Genomic DNA, 23905 nt, shown 5'->3' on the forward strand with positions numbered 1-23905 from the left:
TAGCTGATAATATTATAGTCTTGATAGATAACAGATTAATTTGGAGGAAAATTGTTGATAGGAAGTTAGTAATGACGCAACCATTTCATGTAATACTTTTATAATATCCTATACTACTCCTTGAGGGTACATATCAGAAATTTGATTGATGAGGTTAGCGAGTGTAAAGTTATGTATTTTAATATGATGAAATTTCCAACAAACATATTGTGTTGGTGGGATTTTGTTTAGAAAAACTGATGAGGTAGGGATCTTGACCTCAAAGATAAGGAATTAGTTGAAAGATCCCATCAGAGATTGCAAGTACAACTAAGAAGTTCCTTGTACTGCTGAAATGAACGTTGATATGTCAGCACAAGGAGATCATTTTGCCTCTTTACAAAGCCTTGATGTGGCTGCACCTGGTCAAGTTCCAAATGGAATGAAGAAGCTATGGAAAGGATGCATCCCATGCTCCATGTGGTTTCCATTTAACTTATATTATAACAGTTTCTGCATGTTCTGTATTTGTGTTCGTCATAACCTACAAATATGTATGGCGAAACTATTTGGTTTTCATTTTTGTATTGTTATACTCATAAACCCAATGTATTTCTCTAATTGATTTTTAGAGGGCAGGTTGCTTAACCCTTTAACTGCGATGGTTGAGTTAACTCAAGCGTGGAAAAAAATGGCGACCTTGCTATGATTGAGTTAACTCGATTTGAACAGTGGTTGTGCTTCCCATGTTCAGACAATTTTTTAGTGTGGAAATAATCGTCATAAGATATTCAAACTTTGCGGGTAGGTTCCTCCATCTATTGCCAACCAATTGAAGTTTATTTGACTTGGGTTTCTGTCTTTGTATGACATCTAAAGAGAAAAATTTGAACTGGTGCAACTAATCATATTAAGCTCCTCCGTAGCGCAATTGGAAGAACGACAGTACATTGTGCCCTTCGATTGGAAAAGGCCTAAGTTCGATTCTCGTCGTGACATATGGACTTATATATGGACTTTATATATGGACTTATTCCATTGAAGGTGAGTTAGCCGATCTCATATGGAGGTAGCAGGGTTTTCCCCTCCCGGAAATACAGACAAATCGGCCCTTCAGAACACATGCAATTTACAGACAAAAAATACTAGTTGTGGTGGAGGGCAGTAGATGGTGTTAATGTGGGTGATTCGTAGTAGAGGTTCGGGTGGAGACAGAGTTGTACAGTAGATGTCCTCCTGCGATGAGTCTTCGGACTCCTTGGAGGTGTCACGAATGATAATAATATGCAGCACGATGCATAAACCACGTGACTGCGGGGATTTCCGGGATGTCACAATATGGCATCTACCAGTAAATATCCGCATTATTTTACTGATGATCAAATTGATGAATTGTTAACAACAAATGAGTCGGGAGAAGAATTGTCCAAGTTAATTGAATTGTGTACTTCAGATGAAGAAGATCCTGGTGATTCTACATAAATTAATGTGTGTAATTTGCATAAACAAGTGGACACCCCTTGATTATGCAAATTTTATAAAACGCTATTATTGCCATTTTTGTGAGTGAACAAGTGTATATCAAGAATGTATGATGCAGTCCAGACTTCTTACTTCAGTAAGAATTTTAATTGTTAATTTATAAATTTTTTGCAAAATTAATTCAGCACATGGGACAATGTCAGTAGAATATGAAGTCAGCAGTTTAAAGGGTTAAAGGTCAAAACCAAATAACTGGGAGGAGACCGCCATATCGCCTTTCCGGAATGTGGAGAACCGACTGTGGCTTCTGTCCTAATGTCGTGTTCTCACCTTCATGTGGTGTCCTGTTAGTAGGTATCTAAAAGGTACTGAATGAACAAGGATGGGACTTAGATGACCAAATTGTGCTCTCTATTGGCTTAAACCACAAATGCATATCATGGTACAATGTGAGATTTCATGCCGGCTAGGGTGTTGCCCAGTTAAACAAAGCCTCAGCTATTTTTGTCAGGGAACCAGGGCGAACAGTGATTAAAAGTCAGCTACTAGAACAAGCTTTAACTCAACATCTAGAAGAAGAAGAATAAATCCAACTTCAGAAGAACTGAAGATAGAAAAAACCAATATAAGGAGTATTAATGGAAAAGAAAACAAACTTGCAGAAGAAGAAAAAAAAAGTACCATGTAGACATAATTGGCATTACTGAGACAAAGAAGACAACAACAGATGAACTCTTACTCAATAAGTACAGGAGGTTGAGGCAATATTGATCAAAGGAAGGAGTAGCGATAGCATTCAACACCAAACATGAAGATAAACTTCTTGATTGGAAGGCAGTTTCAAGTAAAGTTATGTGGGCAAACTTCATAATGGGAACATGGACAAATGAAACTTACTTGTGCCTATGGTACCACAGATGGTTCTTCCAAGGAAGAAGTGGAGGAATTTTTTCAGTCAGTAGAACTGGCTGCTGACATAAAGAAAATGGAAAAAGTTGTCATTGTTGGAGATTCTGAACAGCAAAGTAGGAAACAAATCTCATCAGGCATATAGGAACATTTTAGGAAAATTTGTGCAAAGCTAATAATGGTAAATAAAGGGTGTCCCAAAATTCACGCAAGATTTATATTTAGCGCCATTTGTGCGGTAAAGTGTTGCCAACGAGGAAAAAAAACAGCGTGACAGCTGACAGTTCAGGGTTATTAAAAATGGAGTGCTACACGAAAGAACAACACATTTTCATTGTTGAGCAATAATTTAAAAATAATGAAGGTTTGGCAGCTACAGTTCGCAATTTTCGTACAAAATATGGTCGGAATAGTGATTTAACTTCATCAACTGTGAAAAGATTAATTAAAAAATTCAAGGAAACTGGATCAATTAGTGATCTTATACACTCTGGCCATCCTTCAACAAGTCGTTCAACAGAAAACATTGAAGCAGTTCATGAGAGTGTTGCTGAGAGTCCAGGAACATCAATTCGGCACTGTGGTCTTGAATTGGGCATTTCAAGAAGCTCTCTGTTCGAGAAGCTTACAAAGATGCAAATCTTTGTAAGCATAAAGATTTGCATCTTTATGCTTACAAAGTTCAATTGACTCAAGAACTGAAGCCTACTGACCACACACACACACACAGCGAAGAGAGTTCATTGAATGGATTATGGAACAAGTGGATGCTTATTTTTCGAACAAAATCATCTTCAGCGATGAGGCTCATTTTCATCTTGATGACTTCGTTAATCGACAAAATTGTCGCATTTGGGGTTCAGAAAATCCACAAGTGATTGTTGAGAAACAAATGCATCCACAACGTGTCACTGTTTGGTGCGGATTTTGGGCTGGAGGCATCATCAGTCCATTCTTCTTCGAAAATGCAGCTAGTAAGGCAATAACAGTTAATGGTGCTCGCTATCACGACATGATAATCCAGTTTTTTGTGCTTAAATTGCAAGATGTGGTTATGGGCGACATGTGGTTTCAACAAGACAGTGCCACATGCCATACAGCCCGAGAAACAATTCAATTACTGCATGAGTCATTTCCTGGTTGTGTAATTTCCCGTTTTGGTGATCAGAATTGGCTGCCTAGATCATGTGACTTAATGTCATTGGACTATTTTCTTTGGGGATTTTTGAAGTCTAAGGTTTATGCCAACAAGCCCACGACCACCCATGCCTTGAAGGAGGAAATTGAGCACTGTATCAATGAAATTCAGCCACATTTATGCAAAACAGTCATGGAAAATTTTGACAAAAGAATGCATATGTGCCAGCAAAGCTGTGGAGGTCATTTACCCGATATGCTATTCCATGCATAATCCTATACTATATACTTTATGTTGCAATAAGAAATTACAATTTTTAATTAAAAACCTGTGTTTTCTATCAAAATTACTTCTTGTGTGAATTTTGGGACACCCCAATTAATTATTAATTAATTATTTCTCTTTGTGCTGTAAATTATTCCACAGCTAGCACCAAGTTTAAATATAGTGGAAATAAAGTTTAAACCAGCAAGCACCAAGTTTAAATATAGTGGAACCTCAGTTGTCGAACATAATTCATTTCCAAAAGCTGTTTGGAAACCGATTTGTTCAAAAACTGAAACCATTTTCCCATAAGAATTAATGTAAAATGGATTAATCCTTTCCTGAGCCCCGATGATTGCTTATTTAAACCTTTATAACGGTACTTCATGCATAAAATCATATACAAAAACAATGAAAATGCATGCAATATTACACAAAAAGAATAAACATAATAAATAGATAAAAATATACTCGAAAATTTAACTTCACTTTACCTGTACGGAGGAGAATTGATATTGAGGACTCCCTTCCTCATTTGATAAGGGGACTCCCTTATCAAATGAGGAAGGGAGTCCCCTTATCAAATATTGCATAAGTGGGAGGTGGTGAGGAAGGGGGGAGTCCCCTTCCAAAAAAACATCAGGTAACTGTCCTGGTTTTTTTTTCTCTTTCTCTTTTCTGTCTCTTGGCACCACATCACTAAAAACCTATCGAATGAGATTTGTTTTTGCCTGCATTTTAAGATGTTTCTGAAGTGAGACATGGCATTGCCATTGAAAAGGTTTATGTTGTGGTTTGCTACAGCTTTGTCAGGGTGATACGTTTCCCCAAAACTTTGTACCTCACCCCATTTCGGGCACATTTTGTTGATCAAAGAACTAGGATCATCCTCCCTCCCTTCCTTCCTCTGTATCTGAAGACATTTCCTCAACTGCTCCTTCTGAAGGTGTTACAGTTCTTCAGTAGTGAGCTCATACTTGTGGTCCTCCACATCAGCATTGCCAACGTCTAAGCCCATGCTTTTGCCCAGAGACACAATATCATCGACAACATCAACATACTCAGCCTCAAAGCCCTCAATGTCTCTGATTGCTACACAGTCTGGCCACAATTTCCTTCAGATTGAGTTTATCCTGTAAGTTACTTGCACCAAGGCTTTGTCAAAGATACTTAAGCAATGGAGGATGTTGAAGTGATTTTTCCAGAATTCTCTGAATGTTAATTCTGTGTCAGAGGTCACTTCAAAACACCTTTGAAATGCTGCTTTTGTGTAGAGTTTCTTAAAGTTCAAAATGACCTGTTGTTCCATGGGCTGGCTTAGAGTAGGGTTAGGAGGTAGGAACATTACTGTGATAAAATCAAACTCCTCCACCAACTCATCCTCCAAGCCTGGAGGGTGAGCAGAAGCATTGTCCATCACAAGAAGACATTTTATTGGCAAATTTCTTTCTTGAAGGTATTTTCTCACACTTGGGACGAAGACTTCATGGATCCACTCAATAAAAAATTGCCTGGTTACAAAAGCCTTACCATTAGCCCTCCACATAACAGACAATTTACTTTTCAGCACGTTATTTTTCTTAAACATCCCTGGATTCTCTAGGTGGTACACAAGTAGCTTGACCATGAAGTCCTCACTTGCGTTTCCACATAACAAAAATAGCCAGCCTATCCTTCATTGGCTTGTGTCCTGAAAATGCTTTTTCCTCCTGAGTGATGTAGGTCCTCCTTGGCAATTTTTCTCAAAATAGACGGTTTCATCACAGTTGAACACTTGTTGGGGAAGACAACTCAGCCTTCGATAGTCACTAAATTCTTGCAAATATTTCTCAGCAGTTTCCTAGTTCGAACTCCATGCCTAACCACACTGTGTATGTCACTTCTCTTAAATTTCTCCAACCACCCCCCCCCCCTAGCTTTGAACACATCAGTATCACCACTCGTAACAGTTTTTTTTTTTTTAACAGGTCATCATTACATGATGACCTGTTTAAAAAAAAAAAAATGCACTGAGCTGAGGCTGCGGTGTAACTGACGTTCTCCCGTCATACATCTCAGCCCACAGATCACGTTGTTGCCTTGTTCGGAAACCGATTTGTTCGAGATGAGAATCGTTCGACAACCGAGGTTCCACTGGACTTGTTTATCCTAACCCAGAAGACAACACACATATCCGCAGTGAAACTAGTCGGTTTTTATTTTTATATTGTTACAGTTAAATAAACCCAATGTTTCTCTTTATAACATCCCAGTCTATTTCTTTTCTTTTATTATTTATTTATTATTTTTTTTAAGATATCAACTACTCACATGAGAGGTCATAAGATGTATAATGTGACAGTGTCATATGTGGGTAAGTCATTAGGTATAAAGAAGTGCCGAAGAGTTTGAAGAACTGCTAGTTGTATTTATTGGGAAAAATGGTATGGAGAAAAGGCTGATAGAATGAAGGAAGAGGATGAGATGTTGATTCAGTATTGAAGCTAAACTGCCTATGGATATTGACCAGCACTCCTCTTGTATTCTTACATGATTAGAGAAAAGTGGAGAAGTGGTGGCCTGTTTAGTGGAACACCACCCATGAGAATAAAAAAAAAGAAAAGATGTAATACAGAAACAGATAGCAATGAGAAGGTGACTGGAGAGAAAGTCTGTGAAATAGAGAAGGGGGAGGGTCATCTGTTAAATGGATTATTCTCTTCTGGATTCATTTGAGCATTGTTTGTAAGGTTTTGGGTGCACTGCCCCAAATGTGAGGACTGATTTGTGATGTGCCTTTCATTGTGCAGGCAAGAAGTGATATTTTAAATAAATAGGATAGCAGATTTTTTGGAGGTTGAAGAGGCTATGAATGTGATGTGTTTTTGCCCAGGATAGGCTAAATGTGAAAAGTCCAAAAAGAGAAAACAAAGCTTGACTGATAGTCAAAATATTATGCAAATTAAGAGGGAGTGAAGTAAAATTTTTCTTTTGAAATATCAGACAGGATTGTGTTTTTATAACATTGAAATTCACTAGCTAATCTTCTCTACTTGAAGAATGGCAAGAACACTGTTTAAGGTAATGGTTATAAAATATTGAATCATTTGAGTGCTACAGAGTTTCTTGATTATGGATAGGATTTGAGGTTAAGAATGAGCCAGTGATATATAGGAGGAAGAGTATGTGTGACAGCACAGATCTCTGGGAAACTCTAACATTGACAGAGAAATCTGAGGAGAAGAAACCATTCACCATCACATGCAATGAACAGTAGAGGTAACTAATGACCCAGTTCACAGAGAACAGGAAGGAGTGAAGGACTCCGTGTCAGACCATCGTATGCCTTGAAAATGTAAATAGTGGTCATATATCTTTCTCCAAACTTTTCCATCTCTTGTATCCAATGGTATTTGGGTGTGTGTGTGGGAGGGGTATTTGTAGTGGAATGACAGTGGTGGAATATTTCATTGATGATTACTAATTAATTAGTGGGCTTTCAAGTAGTGAAGAAGTTGGTTTCATTAATGACCTTTTGTTACTTTTAAGAGTATTGAGATGTAGTTGGTTGATACAGGCTTGCCTCCATTCAGATGTGTATGACAACTTTTAGTATAAAGATTGTTGGAGTGTGTGCGTGTGTGTATATATATGTCGAAAGTTTTTTACATTGGGTATACTAAGGATAGCAAGCAATTTTATAAACTTGGTTTTAATCCTTTTTCCCAAGTAAGCACACAGACAAGTAAGTCAAGTTTGCACCTGAACTGTGTTCAGGTCTGAGGCAACTCGTCATAAAGGTGGAGTCAGCTCTGATCACTTTCACTTAGTATCTCCCCTAATGCAAAACACATCCCCTTGCAGAGATGTATGATGCTATGCATTAAAGGAAAGGGTCACTACTCAGACCAATTTCGACATTTATTGAGGTCTTGTCAGTGGGAGACAGACCCAGAGATTCCAAGGTTAAAGTAATGCAGAGCTTATAAATTTTACCTATACAAGGTGCTTTGATCTTAAATAAAAATCTCAGGATGAGAGAAAGATGTCGAAAGTTTTTTACCTTGGGTATACTAACTGGTAATTAGTTTACGGAATTAACAACGCATATAAAGTATATTAATTAAAGGTAACTTTAATGAATAACTTCTATATTTCGGCAACGTCACATTGCTATCTTCAGGAACATAAAGATATGGTATATGCACTCAGGAACTAACACAAAGCAAATGAGGAAGAAAGCAAGAAACTAATATTGTTCCTAAAGTTCCTAATGGTGCCTTTTGGTGCCCTCTTGTGGGCTAATTTGGTAGTCTTGGCAGTTGGGCTGAAGTTCTCATAATGAAAGTCTCCCAAATTTGGGGCAGTTTCATGCACCCAAATTTGTTGAGGTTGGGAACGTTTTTTAGAGCTGCTGAAGATTCTTTGAATAATCTTTCGTATTTAAACTTGCTGCGATGAATTATTTTTGTTTTCTTCCAACGAATTTTATGGTGGGTATCTAAGGCATGGTCTGCCAGCCCAGAGCGGCTGTACTGGTGAAACCGGATGTAGTTTTGGTGTTCTGAAATCCTGATATTTGTTGTTCTGCCTGTTTGGCCAAAGTAGGACAATTTGCAGCTGCAAGGGACCTGGTATACACCAGGTAGGTCTAGGGGAAGTGGTTGGGCTTTGGTAGAGCAGATAAGGGATGCCAACTTTTTATATGGTCTGTAACAGGAAGTAAGGTCATATTTTTTGAGGATATTGGTTATTTTCTCAGAGGCCCTGGATGTAGGGGATGGTGATAGACTTGGTGTAATCTTTATTGTGGAGGGGGGTTGTGGTTTACAGGTTTTAGTATTTTTTGGATTTTTTTGGGGTTATAGCCATTGGCTAAGAAAGTGTTGAGGATGTGGCTTAGTTCAATAGTCAGGGCCTTGTCATCTGAGCAGATTAATTTTGCCCTGTTATATAGTGTTTTTATCACCCCATATTGTTGTGAGGGGGGGGGGGATTGCTGGCGAATGTATCTGCCAGTGTGGGTGGGTTTTCTGTAAACAGAGAAAACCAAAGATCCATCAAGCTGGCGGGTGATTAAAGTGTCTAGGAAGGGGAGGGTGTTGTTTTCCTCTTTTTCTAAGGTGAACTGGACTCTGGGGTGTTGGTTGTTTAAGTGTGCTAGGAAGGAATGGAGTGTGTCTGAGCCATGTGGCCAAATAGCAAACACATCATCCACATAATGAAGCCAAATAGTGGGTTTTTGTGGGGCGGAGTTTAAGACTTTCTCTTCAAATGTCTCCATAAAGAAATACGTTAAAGATACCAAGCAATTTTATAAACTTGGTTTTAATCCTTTTTCTGAAGTAAGCAAACAGACAAGTAAGTCAAGTTTGCACCTGAACTATGTTCAGGTCTGAGGCAACTCATGGTAAAGGTGGAGTAACCTCTGATCACCTTCCCTTAGTATCTCCCCTAATGCAAAACACATCCCCTTGCAGAGATGTATGATGCTATGCATTAAAGGAAAGGACCACTACCCAGACTGGTTTCAACCTTTATTGAGGTCTCATCTCTGGGTCTGGCTCCCACTGACGAGACCTCAATAAAGGTCGAAAGCGCTCTGGGTAGTGGCCCTTTCCTTTAATGCATCTCTGCAAGGGGATGTACTTTGCATTAGGGGAGATACTAAGGGAAAGTGATCAGAGCTTACTCCACCTTTACCACGAGTTGCCTCAGACCCGAACATAGTTCAGGTCAAATTTGACTTACTTGTCTGTTTGCTTACTTGGGAAAAAGAATTAAAACCAAGTTTATTAAATTGCTTGGGTTTTTTTTTTTCAACATCTTTCTCTCATCCTGAGATTTTTATTTAAGGTCAAAGCACCTTGTGGCAACTTGTATAGGTAAAATTTATCAGCTATGCATTACTTCAACCTTGGCATCTCTGGGTCTGGCTCCCACTGACAAGACCTCAATAAAGGTCGAAACTGGTCTGGGTAGTGACCCTTTCCTTTAATGCATAGCATCATATATCTCTGCAAGGGGATGTGCTTTGCATTAGGGGAGATACTAAGGGAAAGTGATCAGAGCTTACTCCACCTTTACCACGAGTTGCCTCAGACCTGAACATAGTTCACGCCAAATTTGACTTACTTGTCTGTTTGCTTACTTGGGAAAAAGAATTAAAACCAAGTTTATTAAATTGCTTGGGTTTTTTTTTTTTTTTTTCAACATCTTTCTCCCAGGATGAGAGAAAGATGTCGAAAGTTTTTAACGTATAGTATACCCAAGCTAAAAAACTTATAACATCTTTCTTTCATCCTGAGATTTTTATTTAAGGTCAAAGCACCTTGTGGCAACTTTTATAGGTAAAATTTATCAGCTATGCATTACTTCAACCTTGGCATCTCTGGGTCTGGCTCCCACTGATGAGACCTCAGTAAAGGTCAAAACCAGTTGGAAGTTTGGGTGATGAATGGCAATGCTGTAGCCCATGAAGTTTTAACTGAGGCTCGGCTGTTGCTGTCACTCAGGTCCTGGTTGGGGGGTAATGAATGGCATTGCTGTAGCCTGTAAAGTTAACTGAGGCACGGCTGTTGCTGTTACCCCTTGGATGAGATATGGGCAAATGAGGGCTCTGCTCGGTGGTGGGGTGAGCCAACCGGTTACTGAGGGGAACAACGCTGAGTTTTTTGAGTTTGACCTCTACTTGAACATTCAATAAGTCAAAACCAGTCTGGTAGTGGCCCTTTCCTTTAATGCATAGCATCATACATCTTCGTAAGGGGACGTGGTTTGCATCAGGGGATTAGGGGAGATACTAAGGGAAAGTGATCAGAGCTTACTCCACCTTTACCACGAGTTGCCTCAGACCTGAACATAGTTCAGGCAGGATCAAACTTGACTTACTTGTCTGTTTGCTTACTTGGGAAAAAGGATTAAAACCAAGTTTATAAATTTGCTTGGTATCTTTAACAGGTATATATATATATATATTTTTTTTTTTTGGCAGAAGTTCAGAGGAAGCATGTTATGAACAATTTGTGGTATAGTGGGAGGTGATTTGTCTTAGTCACTCTACAAGAGCTGGAAGAATAGAATGATGCAAAACTTCTTCCTTCTCTCTTACAATTAGATGGTACCATCTTAATAAAACCATGTAAAGATAAAACAGAGAATATATGCTTGCCATCAGTCTTTTCTTCCACATCTTGTATGGATGACCATGATAAATGTCCTCCTAGAAGGCTTGTTTGCCATTTGAGTACGAGCAAACCTTTTTTTTTTAAGGCTCATACGAAGTCTGCTTTCAATTTTTTGTACAGTTATTGCAGCTGTAGTATATAGGCTAGGTGAGAAGCTGGGGGTTTTGATGGGCCATTGAATGTATACTGAATTGTTATCTTGAACTGTTTTGATACAAGATCAGAGACAGTTAAACATTTTTTTTCACATGGTTACAAAGTAAATTATATTTGAGAAGAAATTTTTATCCAAGTATAAGAAAGTTGGCATGTGAGGGGGTCTTCATGACTGGACTACTTGTATATAGAGGTTGTTGACTTCACATCATTTGTACACTTCCTTTCAGGTGTATATATTGGTATTCATTATTCATACACCTATGAGTAGACTAGACACTTATCATTTTCACAACATCCTGGACCCTTTTCTTAACCAGCTCTCCATCCAAATCCAATGTAGATATTAACTCTGCTCTTGGCACCTCTGCCCATAACCAGTGGCTCCACTGATGAGACCCCAGTGAAGTTTAAAATCAGTCTGGGTAGTGACTCTTCCCATAATGCATATCAACTTGCATGTCTGAAAGGAAGGCAATTGATTAAAGGTATCAGCCTCTATATACAAGTATATACTTGTATATAGAGCACTTGGATAAAGGATTGAACAAGAATATAGCTTCTTGTCAAGTATAATTTGCTTTGATACTGGTTGAAGAATCAGGGTTTGGATAGGAGTCATAGTTTAAATTAGATTGTGATTTCCCACTCTAATTCAAACTATGACTCCTATCCATTTGCAAGGATTATTTTAGAACACACAAACTTTGTTTGCTTACACTTGGATAAAGGATTAAACAAGAATATAACTTCTCGTCAAGTATACGATGGTAGTCTGAAAAGTTCTCAGCCTCGACCATAGATGGCAACACTATCGGCAAGATTTATTTTTTTCTAAGTTGGTACATCTGTCATAAGCATCCATGGGAAATTGCAAGTCATTCTATCAAGTAGTTTGTTTTATACAGCTGTCTGAAGAAGCAAAAGTGTTGTCTGTATCCCTTGAAATGAATAAAATTGAGTATTGTGCAGTTATAAAATTCTTAAGAAGGTTTAATGCCAAAGAAATTCATTTGAAGTTCATAAAAGTTTATAGGCACTTTTCTCCTTCGTTTTCAACAGTTAAGAAATGGGCTGCCAAGTTTAAACGTGGCCGTACCAGCCTTGAAGATGATCCACGTGAAGGGTGTCCAAAAAGCGTAACAAGACCAGAAATCATTGATCAAGAGCACGATATGGTATCGGATGACCGGTGAGTCAAAGTGCATGAAATTGTTGAGACTATAGGCATTTCAAAAGAATGTATAGGATATATGAGTCTTTGGACTCCTTGGAGTTGACAAATAATAATAATTATATTTTGCATGAAGAATTGCATTTGAAAAAGCTTTGTGCAAGATGGGTGCCCCGCTTGCTCACAGCAGATCAAAAACGCACTCGCATGAAAATCTCTGAACAGTGCTTGGAATGTTTTAACAAGAATAAAACTGATTTTGTGCATCGATTTATTACTATGGATGAGACTTGGATTCACCATTACACACAGAATCCAAACAGCAGTCAAAACAGTGGACAGAAGCCGGTTCCATCAGCAGGAAAAGTCATGGCATCAGTATTTTGGGATACTAAAGGCATTTTGTTTATTAATTATCTTGAAAAGGGTAAAACAATAACCAGGGAATATTATTCTGATCTTTTAACCAGACTAGATGAAAAAATTAGTGAGAAAAGACCCAGTTTGCAGAAGGAAAAAATCATCTTTCATCAGGACAATGCACCTGCCCACAAAGGTGTTTTGACAATGGGAAAATTAAGGGATTTCACTATGAATTGTTGGAACATCCACCCTGTTCCCCAGATTTGGCTCCCTCTGACTTCTATCTCTTCCCAAAACTAAACTCTTTCTCACTGGTTAGCATTTTTCTTCGAATCAGGAGATGATTGCAGCTGTAGAGGGGTATTTTGTAGATCCTACTGAGAACCCCTACAGGAATGGGATAATGGAGCATCGCTGGAATAAATGTATTAGTTTTAGGGAAATTATGTTGAAATATAAAAATAATTTTGAAATTATAAATTCATTTTTTTATTGTTAGGCTGAGAACTTTTCAGACCACACCCGTAATTTGCTTTGATACTTGTTGAAGTGTTGGATAGGAGTCATAGTCAAACTATGACTATTCAAATTTTATGACTCTCATGTGCAAGGATTATTTTAGATATTCAGTCAGAGCAGAAGTTTGAATCAAAAAAGTGTAAACAATAATCAGACTATTGAAAATCAGCATAAAGTCATGAAGATCATCTCATTTGGCAATTTTATGTTGCCCTAAAACAGGTGGCTGATTTTAACTGGAAGAAGGCTCAATCTCTAGAAGGAATTAGAGATTCAACATTGTATTTGGACTACCTGCTTGCTGATTAAGAAAAGATCCAGGATGTTGTAAGAATGATTAGGATAATCTAATATGCCGGTAGGCACTTGAATCATCTGTGTTAGATCATTACTGACAGAAAATAATTCTGTGTTCCTTCTAGCTTGAACTGTGAAAAAAAAAATCCAATTTGAATTATGATCATTGAAGTATCCATTAAAGAGGAACTCGTATATATCGGCTTTCACTGATAAATAATCATCGAGATCGGCACTAGTTATGTGAATTGAGAGAGTGGTAAAGGCAGCACATAAAGCAAAGCCAATGAAGTGAAGCAAGGAAATCTTGAGTCAGTGAAGATGGTGTATAGGGAATTTAAGTTTTATCTTTGGCATGAATAGGAGAGTCGAGATGAACTGCATATGTAGAGAATGCCAGCATTGGTGCAGTAAGGACTTACAGATCAGGCTTTGATGCTTGTAAGCATTGGTATATATCATTAATACTTATGTTGAATTTTGAAATGGAAGTTTTGTTTTTTTTCATGGATTTTTTTGGTTTTATTTTTGATATTTTATGTGATTTTATATATGAGAGATGTTTAAGGTAGCCAGTGGTGTACCATAGGAATCAATGCTTGCTCCATTGTTATTTATTTTGAAAGTTTATTTTTCACTTGGTTAGAGTATAATAAATTTAGTTTAATCCTTTATCCAAGTGTGAGCAAACAAAGTTTGCACCTGAAAGTATCTTCAGGACTGGGGTAAGGTGGTACAACACTAGGGCACTCCTTGCAAAGGTGGAGCAAGCCACCAACACTTCTATCTCAGTATCTCCCATAATGCAAAACACATCTCCTTGCGGATATGTCTAATGTTATGCATTAAGGGAAGGGCCACAACCCAGACTAGTTTCGACCTTTATTGAGGTCTCTTCAGTGGGAGCCAGGCCCATGTGGAGATACCAGGCAGAAGTATTAGCAGGTCATCTCTACCTGTAGGAGTTGCCAAATGGTGTGCCACCCTTTTTTAATAAATTACTCAGGATTTTGAGAAAGATGTTGAAAGTTTATTTTTCACTTGGTTAGAGTATAATAAATTTAGTTTAATCCTTTATCCAAGTGTGAGCAAACAAAGTTTGCGCCTGAAAGTATCTTCAGGACTGGGGTAAGGTGGTGTTGTACCACCTTACCCCCAGTCCTGAAGATACTTTCAGGTGCAAACTTTGTTTGCTCACACTTGGATAAAGGATTAAACTAAATTTATTATATTGTTATTTAGTCTTTATTAAACAGGTGATATACAGTTTTTGTAGAATGGTTTGACTAGGCTAGAATTGTGGCATGTGAAAATGGTTGTCATTTCAATATTAGTAAATGTAAAGTCATGCATTTTGGCATAATGAGATATCCATGGCATATTATATTGGTGGGATTATGCTAGAAGAAACTGATGAGGTTAAGGATCTTGGAGTTTTAATAGATAGGAAGTTGAAGTTCAAGGACCATAGAGCAAAGATTGCAAATAAAATTCAGAGGATAGTTGCAATGTTGAAATGAACCTTAACAACATGCAAGGATAAGGAAGTTATTTTGCCTCTTTACAGGGCCTTCATACAATCTCATTTGGACTATTGTGCAGGTCTGGTCTCCTAGTTTCTATGGTGATGCAGATACAATGGGGAGTGTTAAAGATGACGTTGGAATTATGGTCTACAGATTATGAAGACTGATTAAGAATTTGTGGACTGTAGACACCAGCAAAAAGGAGAAAGAGAGATGATATGATTGAGACTTACAAACTTCTAAAAGGGTTATACAGGATACCAGTAGATAGAATTTTTTCATTTTATGGACAATGAGAGAAATTCACTTAAGAAGGGAGTGAGAGTTACATTTTTCTCTCATAGAGTGGTACACGAGTGGAATGGATTGCCTTTGAAGGTTTTGAGTGCAGATAGTGTGAATGAATTTAAGAAAGGTATGACAGCTGTTCCAGGTGATTATGTGGCCTCCCTCAATGAGTCCCTGACTCCTGCATATGGTCAATTGAAGGAAATTCTTAGGGACCAAATGAATAGTGTGTCACAGAACTTTCTATAATCAATTTCTTGTAGAATAATATTGATTATGTGGAATTTCAGGTGGAACTTTTTGGTAGCTTTTGTATTGTTAAGTGCTATTAGTGTAACTCACTTTAACATTTACAGACAACAATAAACTTGACTATATTTGAGAAAGGGATCATTTAACAAGATATCTGCAAAAATTTCCATTGCAAATCATCTATATCTGCTAAAGTTATGTTACTGTAATTTTTTTTAATGCCACTTATCAAAATAACTGTATAGGATTGCATTTGAGTTATGCTGCTAATTTCCTCATCTGAGATTTTGTCACATTACTAGCTTGTGCTCATATGTCTTCTCATTACCTCTCACACTGATTGTTTTCAGCATGACATTTTCTCTTTTTGTTCATTTCATGCTTATTGATGCCATTCACTTATCAGTGCCACTGCCACCATTCTGATTATCCTCCTTTATTAGATTCAGTTTTTCAACAATCACTAATGATACTCCTCTCCTGTTATTTCTTATTTGATATATCTTTCACATTCTGTTCCTTTATGTATCATCAATCAGGTTTAATACAGTTTGTACAGATCCATACTGCAAATTACTTAACTTTATTCCTAATCATTTCAGATGTTTTGTATGAAATTAGGGTGTTGAAGGAGTCATTACAATTAACCTTCAGGTTTTCAGTTACCTAGGTTTTTATTGTTTTACTTTGTGAGGCAACATTAATTCTAGATTGAATGAATTTGGAATTATGCCTATTCTAAATTCATTCAAGGAAGCCTTATTCTTGAGTTCTTCCATGTCATATCTTTCTTTATAGCTTTTTTTTTTGTCACTTTTATCACTAGTAATCCTTTCACATCATGTTGATGTGTCCAATATTTTGCTGGCATTCTACATATGCTTGCCTGCTTCTTCTTCTTCATTTTCTCATAGTATGGCACCTCAGAATAAAGAGTACTTACATATTTGCTTAGAAAATCTATTTCTGTCCAGAAAAAACTGCTTATATAGTTCATTGCGGACATCTCATATTTATCTCTCATTGTTTCCTGTGTGAAGCAACATTGTCCACATTTTGCAAACTTAGAGAATTAAAATGAAAAGTCTGTCTCAGCCAGTATACAATGTACCCAACTGTTCTAATGGGTATATGCCATTCACCTATCAGTGCCACTGCCACCATTCTGATTATTCTCCTTTATTAGATTCCGTTTTTCAATGATCATAATTACATCTGTACAGAATTAATTGAAATCCCCAGTAAAAACAACACCTAACAAAATATACAAGGAAAAATGACACTTTTTATCAGATTGAACTTAACCAACTTCTTTCTAGTGACACACAATACTATAATATTATTATTAAGAGAGACCTCCATGGAGTCAGGGACTCATTGAGGGAGGCCACATATTACCCTTACCAGCCAGCTGTCATATCTTTTCTTGAATTCATTCACGCTACTTACACTCGCAACCTCCAAAGGCAATCCATTCCAATCATGCATCATTCTGTGAGAGAAACATCTAGCTCTTTCAACACTAGAAACCTCTAGTGTTGAAAGAAAAAAATGCTTGATGCTATCCAGTTAATTTGTAATTCTTTTCTCACAGACTCACTCCATCCCCTTTCTACAGATATTCTCTTTCTGCCTTAGGCCCCTTTTTCAGGGATTTTCATAAGTGGCATTCCACTGAATTGGCTACTACCATTCTCCAGTTTTTCTCAAATTTGTAAACACTCAAACAAATGCTAGTCAACATCCCTTTATAGTCTGGCTCCAAACATATTGAACCATCTTTGCATCTACCTCTGCTTTGAAAGTCTCTCCCATATAGGTTTCCCCTGAGTAATATAGTCACATGTTTGAAAAGCATAACAGGCCTTTTCTTTTTTCTTGACAACCTGCCTACGCATGGTACCAATGTGCTATAATATAGGATTTATAACCTTTTTCTGTGAAATCAACATTAAAAAAAAAAAAAACTTTCAGGATGCATTTAAAATGACTGCAAACTAAAAAATAAATCTAAAAAGTAATTGTTGAAATCTATTATTTTAGTTTGTTCGCATAGTTTCCATTTCTTTTTCAAATTCATGTGTAAAGGCTGCAATGTCACACAAGCTGATATATATATATTCTACCACAATATTCTTTTCTTGAATGTTTGAGAATCATATGCTATTCATGGCTGTTCAAAAGTTTCTGAAAATTTAAAATAAAAAGGTTACTATGGATATTTTAAGCAGAGGAGTATTAAAAATGAGAAGCTGTAGTCTCTTACAAGATATTGTTCTATCTGTACATTTTTATCTCTTATGTGATGGTAACAGTGATTTATTTCACCTGTTATTCTGAAACATAATTTAATGGATGTCTAATAACATCCATTAAATAAATAACATTAATTTAATGGATGTCTAATATGTTAACCACATCCGAAGAGCGGATGTGGTTAACATATCCGCTCTCCAGCCAAAAGGCTGCAGGCTCGAATCCCCCCCCCAGGGCATGGATGTTTGTGATTGTCTGTGGTAATACTAGTGGTGGTAGTCAGCGGTGGATGGCGTTGGTGTAGTTGCTGTCAGTTGGTGGATTTGAGTGGTGGAGACAGAGTTGTAGAGCAGGTGCCCTCCCTCGATGAGTCTTTAGACTCCCTGGAGGTGTCAAATAATATTATTAATAATAATAATAAACCCAGCTTACCTGAAAATGTAGCATAAAGTTAGGAAGTAAAGATTTGGGGGCAAGGGATGGAAGGAGAAAGTCAGAAACTTAGGGTTTCTTTTAATCTTTTCATTCGGTTCCTTATGCATCAGAGATAACAAAAGAAACAAGCTGTAGCAGCTAAAGTAATGAAGTATTTAATCCAAATAAAAAACTAGTCCCTCAACTTCATCCGAATGATGTTGCTGATTCAATCATTATTTTAGTTTTAAAAAAAATGAATTTTCATCCATTTTGCTTCTTTGTTTTGATGAAGGAAGGTATCCTCTTTTTATCTTTTTTAAGAACATCATTAATTAGAAATATAGTACTGTTCTTTTTAATAATATAACAACAAAAAGAAGTTAATAGATCATCATCATGCATTTTTCTCTGTTGTATTTTCTCACAGATCATGTTTCTTTGGGTGAACATATCGGTTTGCAACTCACAGATCATACAGCAAATACTAAGGGAAATATGTCCTTAAGTATTTACTGTTACATACCATTTTTGTAAAATTGTACCATTTTTTAAAAAAATTCTCTCATTCATTTTGATAGTTATCTTTTTGCTTATTTAAAAAAAAAAGTATAATGGAATATGTCAATTTTGTTGTTTTAAGGATACTTGCGACATAAGACTGAATGATATAATCACGTAATCACAAGAAAGATATTTATTTAACCAAATATTTCGGTCTGGAAATAGCAGACCATCGTCGGTGGTATTACAAGAACAGTTTAAAAAATATACAAGCTAGAATACTAACAATAGATCGTTGAAATTAGAACATGCCGCGTGATGTTATATCACTAAGTATGAAACGAAATATTTTGAAGTAGAAACATGATTGAATTTGCTATTAAAAAAAAAAAAAAAAAAAAAAAAAAAAAAAAAAAAAAAAAATTAATGAGTAATCTTGATTAGGCTTTCCCAGATTTTTGATATAGATATGCAGTCATTTTCAGGTTGGGATGATGGAGCAAGGCCTCCACGCTTTCCTTGAACAAACGTTCGAACCTATAACGGGATCTATGTAAGAGGCGCGTTTTGGACCAAAGAATGCTGTGGTCAGTTTCAATCCCGTGTTGAGCCAAACCAGACTTTTCAGGTTTATTGTGAAGAATGGATGATTGATGTTCTTGGATTCTTTTTTCAAGAGAACGTCCAGTCTGTCCAAAGTAAGAGAGATCACAGTTGCAAGGAATTTGATAAACTCCAGGAAGAGATAAAGTTGAGCGTTTGTCTTTAGGAGAAGGAAAATGAGAAGACAATTTGTTAATAGGAGAATACGTAGCTGTTAAATCATATTTCTTCAAAATTCTTGCGATAGGTTCTGAAATACCGGAGATATAAGGAATAGGTACTCGACGTATTGAATCTTTGTTGTTTTGTGGAGGATTATAAGATGTAAGAAGACGTTGAATACTTTTTTCAGAAAAGCCATTGAGTTTCATGTGTTGCTGGATAGTAGAAAGTTCTTTCTGTAGATAATCAAAAGTAGAACAATTAGTTTTGGCTCTTTTGATGAGACATTTTATAATTCCTGTTTTATGACATGGATGATGGGCTGATTCTTTCAGAATATAACGACCTGTGAATGTTGGTTTCCTGTATACTGTAGTTGTAAGAATATTTGAAGATGATCGGATGAGGAGAACGTCTAAAAAAGATAACTGGTTGTTTTCTTCTAATTCCATAGTAAACTTTATGCAATGATGTAAGGAATTAATACTGTTTAAAAAGGAAGATAAAGTGTTTTTACTGTGAGGCCAAATAGCAAATATGTCATCTATATATCTTACCCAAAAAGATGGTAGAGGGAAACTAGATGTGAAGAGGACTTTTTCTAAATATTCTAAATAAAAGTTGGCTAAAGCTGGAGAAAGAGGACTTCCCATGGCTGTTCCTTCTACTTGGCTATAAAATTTGTTTTGACATATGAAATAACCAGAATGTATAACGAAATCGAATAGTTTTATAATATCTTGAGGAAAGATGTCAGCAAGTAGTTTTAAAGTTTCCTTAAGAGGTACATTGGTGTATAAAGATTCTATATCAAAACTAACCATAAGATCTGTAGGTTGTAATGAGACATCTTTTAATTTTTCTAAGAAATCTGAGGAGTTTTTTAAAAAAGAACTCGAGTTGCCAATGTAAGATTTCAGTAATTTAGCTAGATATTTGGCTATACGGTAAGTAGGAGAATCAATGCAATCTACTATTGGACGAAGAGGATAGTCAATCTTATGGATTTTTGGAAGGCCATAAAATCTAGGAGGTCTTGCAAACTACTTGCTGACATCTTTCCTCAAGATATTATAAAACTATCCGATTTCGTTATACATTCTGGTTATTTCATATGTCAAAACAAATTTTATAGCCAAGTAGAAGGAACAGCCATGGGAAGTCCTCTTTCTCCAGCTTTAGCCAACTTTTATTTAGAATATTTAGAAAAAGTCCTCTTCACATCTAGTTTCCCTCTACCATCTTTTTGGGTAAGATATATAGATGACATATTTGCTATTTGGCCTCACAGTAAAAACACTTTATCTTCCTTTTTAAACAGTATTAATTCCTTACATCATCGCATAAAGTTTACTATGGAATTAGAAGAAAACAACCAGTTATCTTTTTTAGACGTTCTCCTCATCCGATCATCTTCAAATATTCTTACAACTACAGTATACAGGAAACCAACATTCACAGGTCGTTATATTCTGAAAGAATCAGCCCATCATCCATGTCATAAAACAGGAATTATAAAATGTCTCATCAAAAGAGCCAAAACTAATTGTTCTACTTTTGATTATCTACAGAAAGAACTTTCTACTATCCAGCAACACATGAAACTCAATGGCTTTTCTGAAAAAAGTATTCAACGTCTTCTTACATCTTATAATCCTCCACAAAACAACAAAGATTCAATACGTCGAGTACCTATTCCTTATATCTCCGGTATTTCAGAACCTATCGCAAGAATTTTGAAGAAATATGATTTAACAGCTACGTATTCTCCTATTAACAAATTGTCTTCTCATTTTCCTTCTCCTAAAGACAAACGCTCAACTTTATCTCTTCCTGGAGTTTATCAAATTCCTTGCAACTGTGATCTCTCTTACTTTGGACAGACTGGACGTTCTCTTGAAAAAAGAATCCAAGAACATCAATCATCCATTCTTCACAATAAACCTGAAAAGTCTGGTTTGGCTCAACACGGGATTGAAACTGACCACAGCATTCTTTGGTCCAAAACGCGCCTCTTACATAGATCCCGTTATAGGTTCGAACGTTTGTTCAAGGAAAGCGTGGAGGCCTTGCTCCATCATCCCAACCTGAAAATGACTGCATATCTATATCAAAAATCTGGGAAAGCCTAATCAAGATTACTCATTAATTTTTTTTTTTTTTTTTTTTTTTTTTTTTTTTTTTTTTTTTTTTTTTAATAGCAAATTCAATCATGTTTCTACTTCAAAATATTTCGTTTCATACTTAGTGATATAACATCACACGGCATGTTCTAATTTCAACGATCTATTGTTAGTATTCTAGCTTGTATATTTTTTAAACTGTTCTTGTAATACCACCGACGATGGTCTGCTATTTCCAGACCGAAATATTTGGTTAAATAAATATCTTTCTTGTGATTACGTGATTATATCATATGTCAATTTTATACATAATACTTTACGTATAGTGTGCATGTGTTTATTTTATAATAAATACTGTAATTTATTTACAATTGTTTACTTGTCCGCATCCTGACCTTTTTTTTTTTTTAAATTATGCAAATTATTACTTTCCTATTGTGTTTGCATGATATAATACCAATTTCATGGTTTGATTTTAAATAATTTAATTGCTTGATTTCTTTACTTACAGAATCTTAACTATGTAACCAATTTATTTCTTTACTATTTCAGTGTTCCGTCTTGGACGCAGTCTGGATACACTATACAGCACCCTGAATACAATTAACCTTCCAGACCTGACCTTGAGATTAACCCTCACTTTGTCACGCATTAACTTTGCGCTCTACCTTTTTACGGATCATATATTATGGATTGGTCGAGTGGGACTCAAGGAAATTGATAAAATAAAATGGTCACAGTTAAGCAACAGGTTATGGCTTTATGCACTAGTAATGAACTTAATAAGAGATGTTTATGAAATTATGTCATTATTGCGTTTTAAAGTGACAAGTTATGCACATTTTGGATGTCCTGCTACAAAAAGAGGATCATTTCAGATTGTTCCAGCAAAATTTCAAGCATTAGTACATTGGATGATGCAACATAAAGATGTTACTCTTGACACACTTAAAAATGGATGTGATGTCTGGATTCCTCTTTCTTTACTTGGTTATGTCAAAATGTCTCCTGGTTTTATAGGTCTGCTAGGGGTAGTATCATCAATAGCTGGTATTATTCCTATAATAGATCCATCTTCTAAATTGTTGCCTGGTTAAAAATACAGTATAGAATTTATTTTGTTGAAATCTGTATTTGTTCAAGATCCAAGTATCAGTTTTAAAATTCATTTTAATTGCTTATTTTTTTTAAGATCCTTATAAAACATTTATGAAAAGTTTATTTCAATAATGTGATTAAATATAACTTTATAATATTTATATAATTATATTTAATTGTATACATATTATGTAATAAATATAGTACTTAATGGATATAAACACAAAAAACTACTGATGTGAATAGTACTGTATAGTTAATATCTTTTTTATAGTTTTTATGTTTTCTGTTAAAACAAGTATGTTTTTTTTTGTAGCTACTTTAGGAAGTTGCTTAATATAAAATGGTTTGTTATTTCTTGTGAATATGTATGTGTTACATAATTTAAAAACAAAAAGTATGGAAAGAGAAAAAAAAAGACATTTTTTACCTCTACTGGTAGGAAATTTTCTTTGATGTCCTTGATTTCTTTACTTACTTCATCCAAGGAAGGGCTAGAATTATCACTTCACGTAATTTGTAATTTCTTCTCCCTTTCAAAATACCCATCTTATTAGTGTGTTTTTTGCTATATAGTTTTTTTTAAATAAAAAAAGTATTATTGAATGGATGTTTGTATTAAATGTGTAAAAAAACATGAAATTTCTATAATTTCATTAAAAATGTATTTCGTGTTTTAGATTTTCTATGAAAAAAAGTTTTGAAGGAAATAAAGTTTAAATAAAGTGTAATATGTCATTATTATACTTATTAATTAAAGTTTCTTCATTATTATAAAATACATGTAAATTATTCTGGTTTTGAATAATAATTCATAGGGACTTATTATGCTGAAATTTCTTAGAGCATGATTGATATACTCATAAGGGAATTCCTTCAGTTATTTAATTATAATCTTTTTAACAAAATCATAATCATTTATTTGAATGGGATTTATTCAATGCTTTATTTCATTGGGTGTAGAATTGGCTTATAATATGTCTCTGTCCATATTGCAATATTTTTTTTGTTCTTCCTTTAAATGAGGAAAATTAATTTCTTTTCTTTTTTTTTAAATTTATTTTATTTAAGTTGGTTTTGTGTGATTATTCTCTTTGCTTCATATATAAATATAAATATAATTATATTTTTTACAATTATATATTAATTGTAAAAAAATTTCTACATTTTGCTCTTAATATTTATGACATTTAAGAGGAAGACATGTAAAATATATTTTGACACTTAAGTTA

General features: G+C 35.6%; 1 protein-coding gene across 1 annotated transcript in view; it reads left to right on the top strand.

Annotated features, from left to right (window-relative positions):
* Pex11ab (peroxisomal biogenesis factor 11ab) overlaps positions 1 to 23404 on the top strand; it is a 37742-nt gene extending 14338 nt beyond the window's left edge. Inside the window, exon 3 of the mRNA XM_090403921.1 lies at positions 22128 to 23404. Within this exon, the coding sequence (XP_090260047.1) occupies positions 22128 to 22672 (545 nt within the window). The 3' untranslated portion in view covers positions 22673 to 23404. The remainder of the gene's footprint in view (positions 1 to 22127) is intronic.
* The last annotated feature ends 501 nt before the right edge of the window (positions 23405 to 23905 follow it).

The sequence above is a fragment of the Typopeltis vanoorti genome, chromosome 14 (assembly GCF_054136105.1).
Source record: "Typopeltis vanoorti isolate ZY-2024b chromosome 14, IOZ_Tvanoo_1.0, whole genome shotgun sequence".
Taxonomy (NCBI): Eukaryota; Metazoa; Arthropoda; class Arachnida; order Uropygi; family Thelyphonidae; genus Typopeltis; species Typopeltis vanoorti.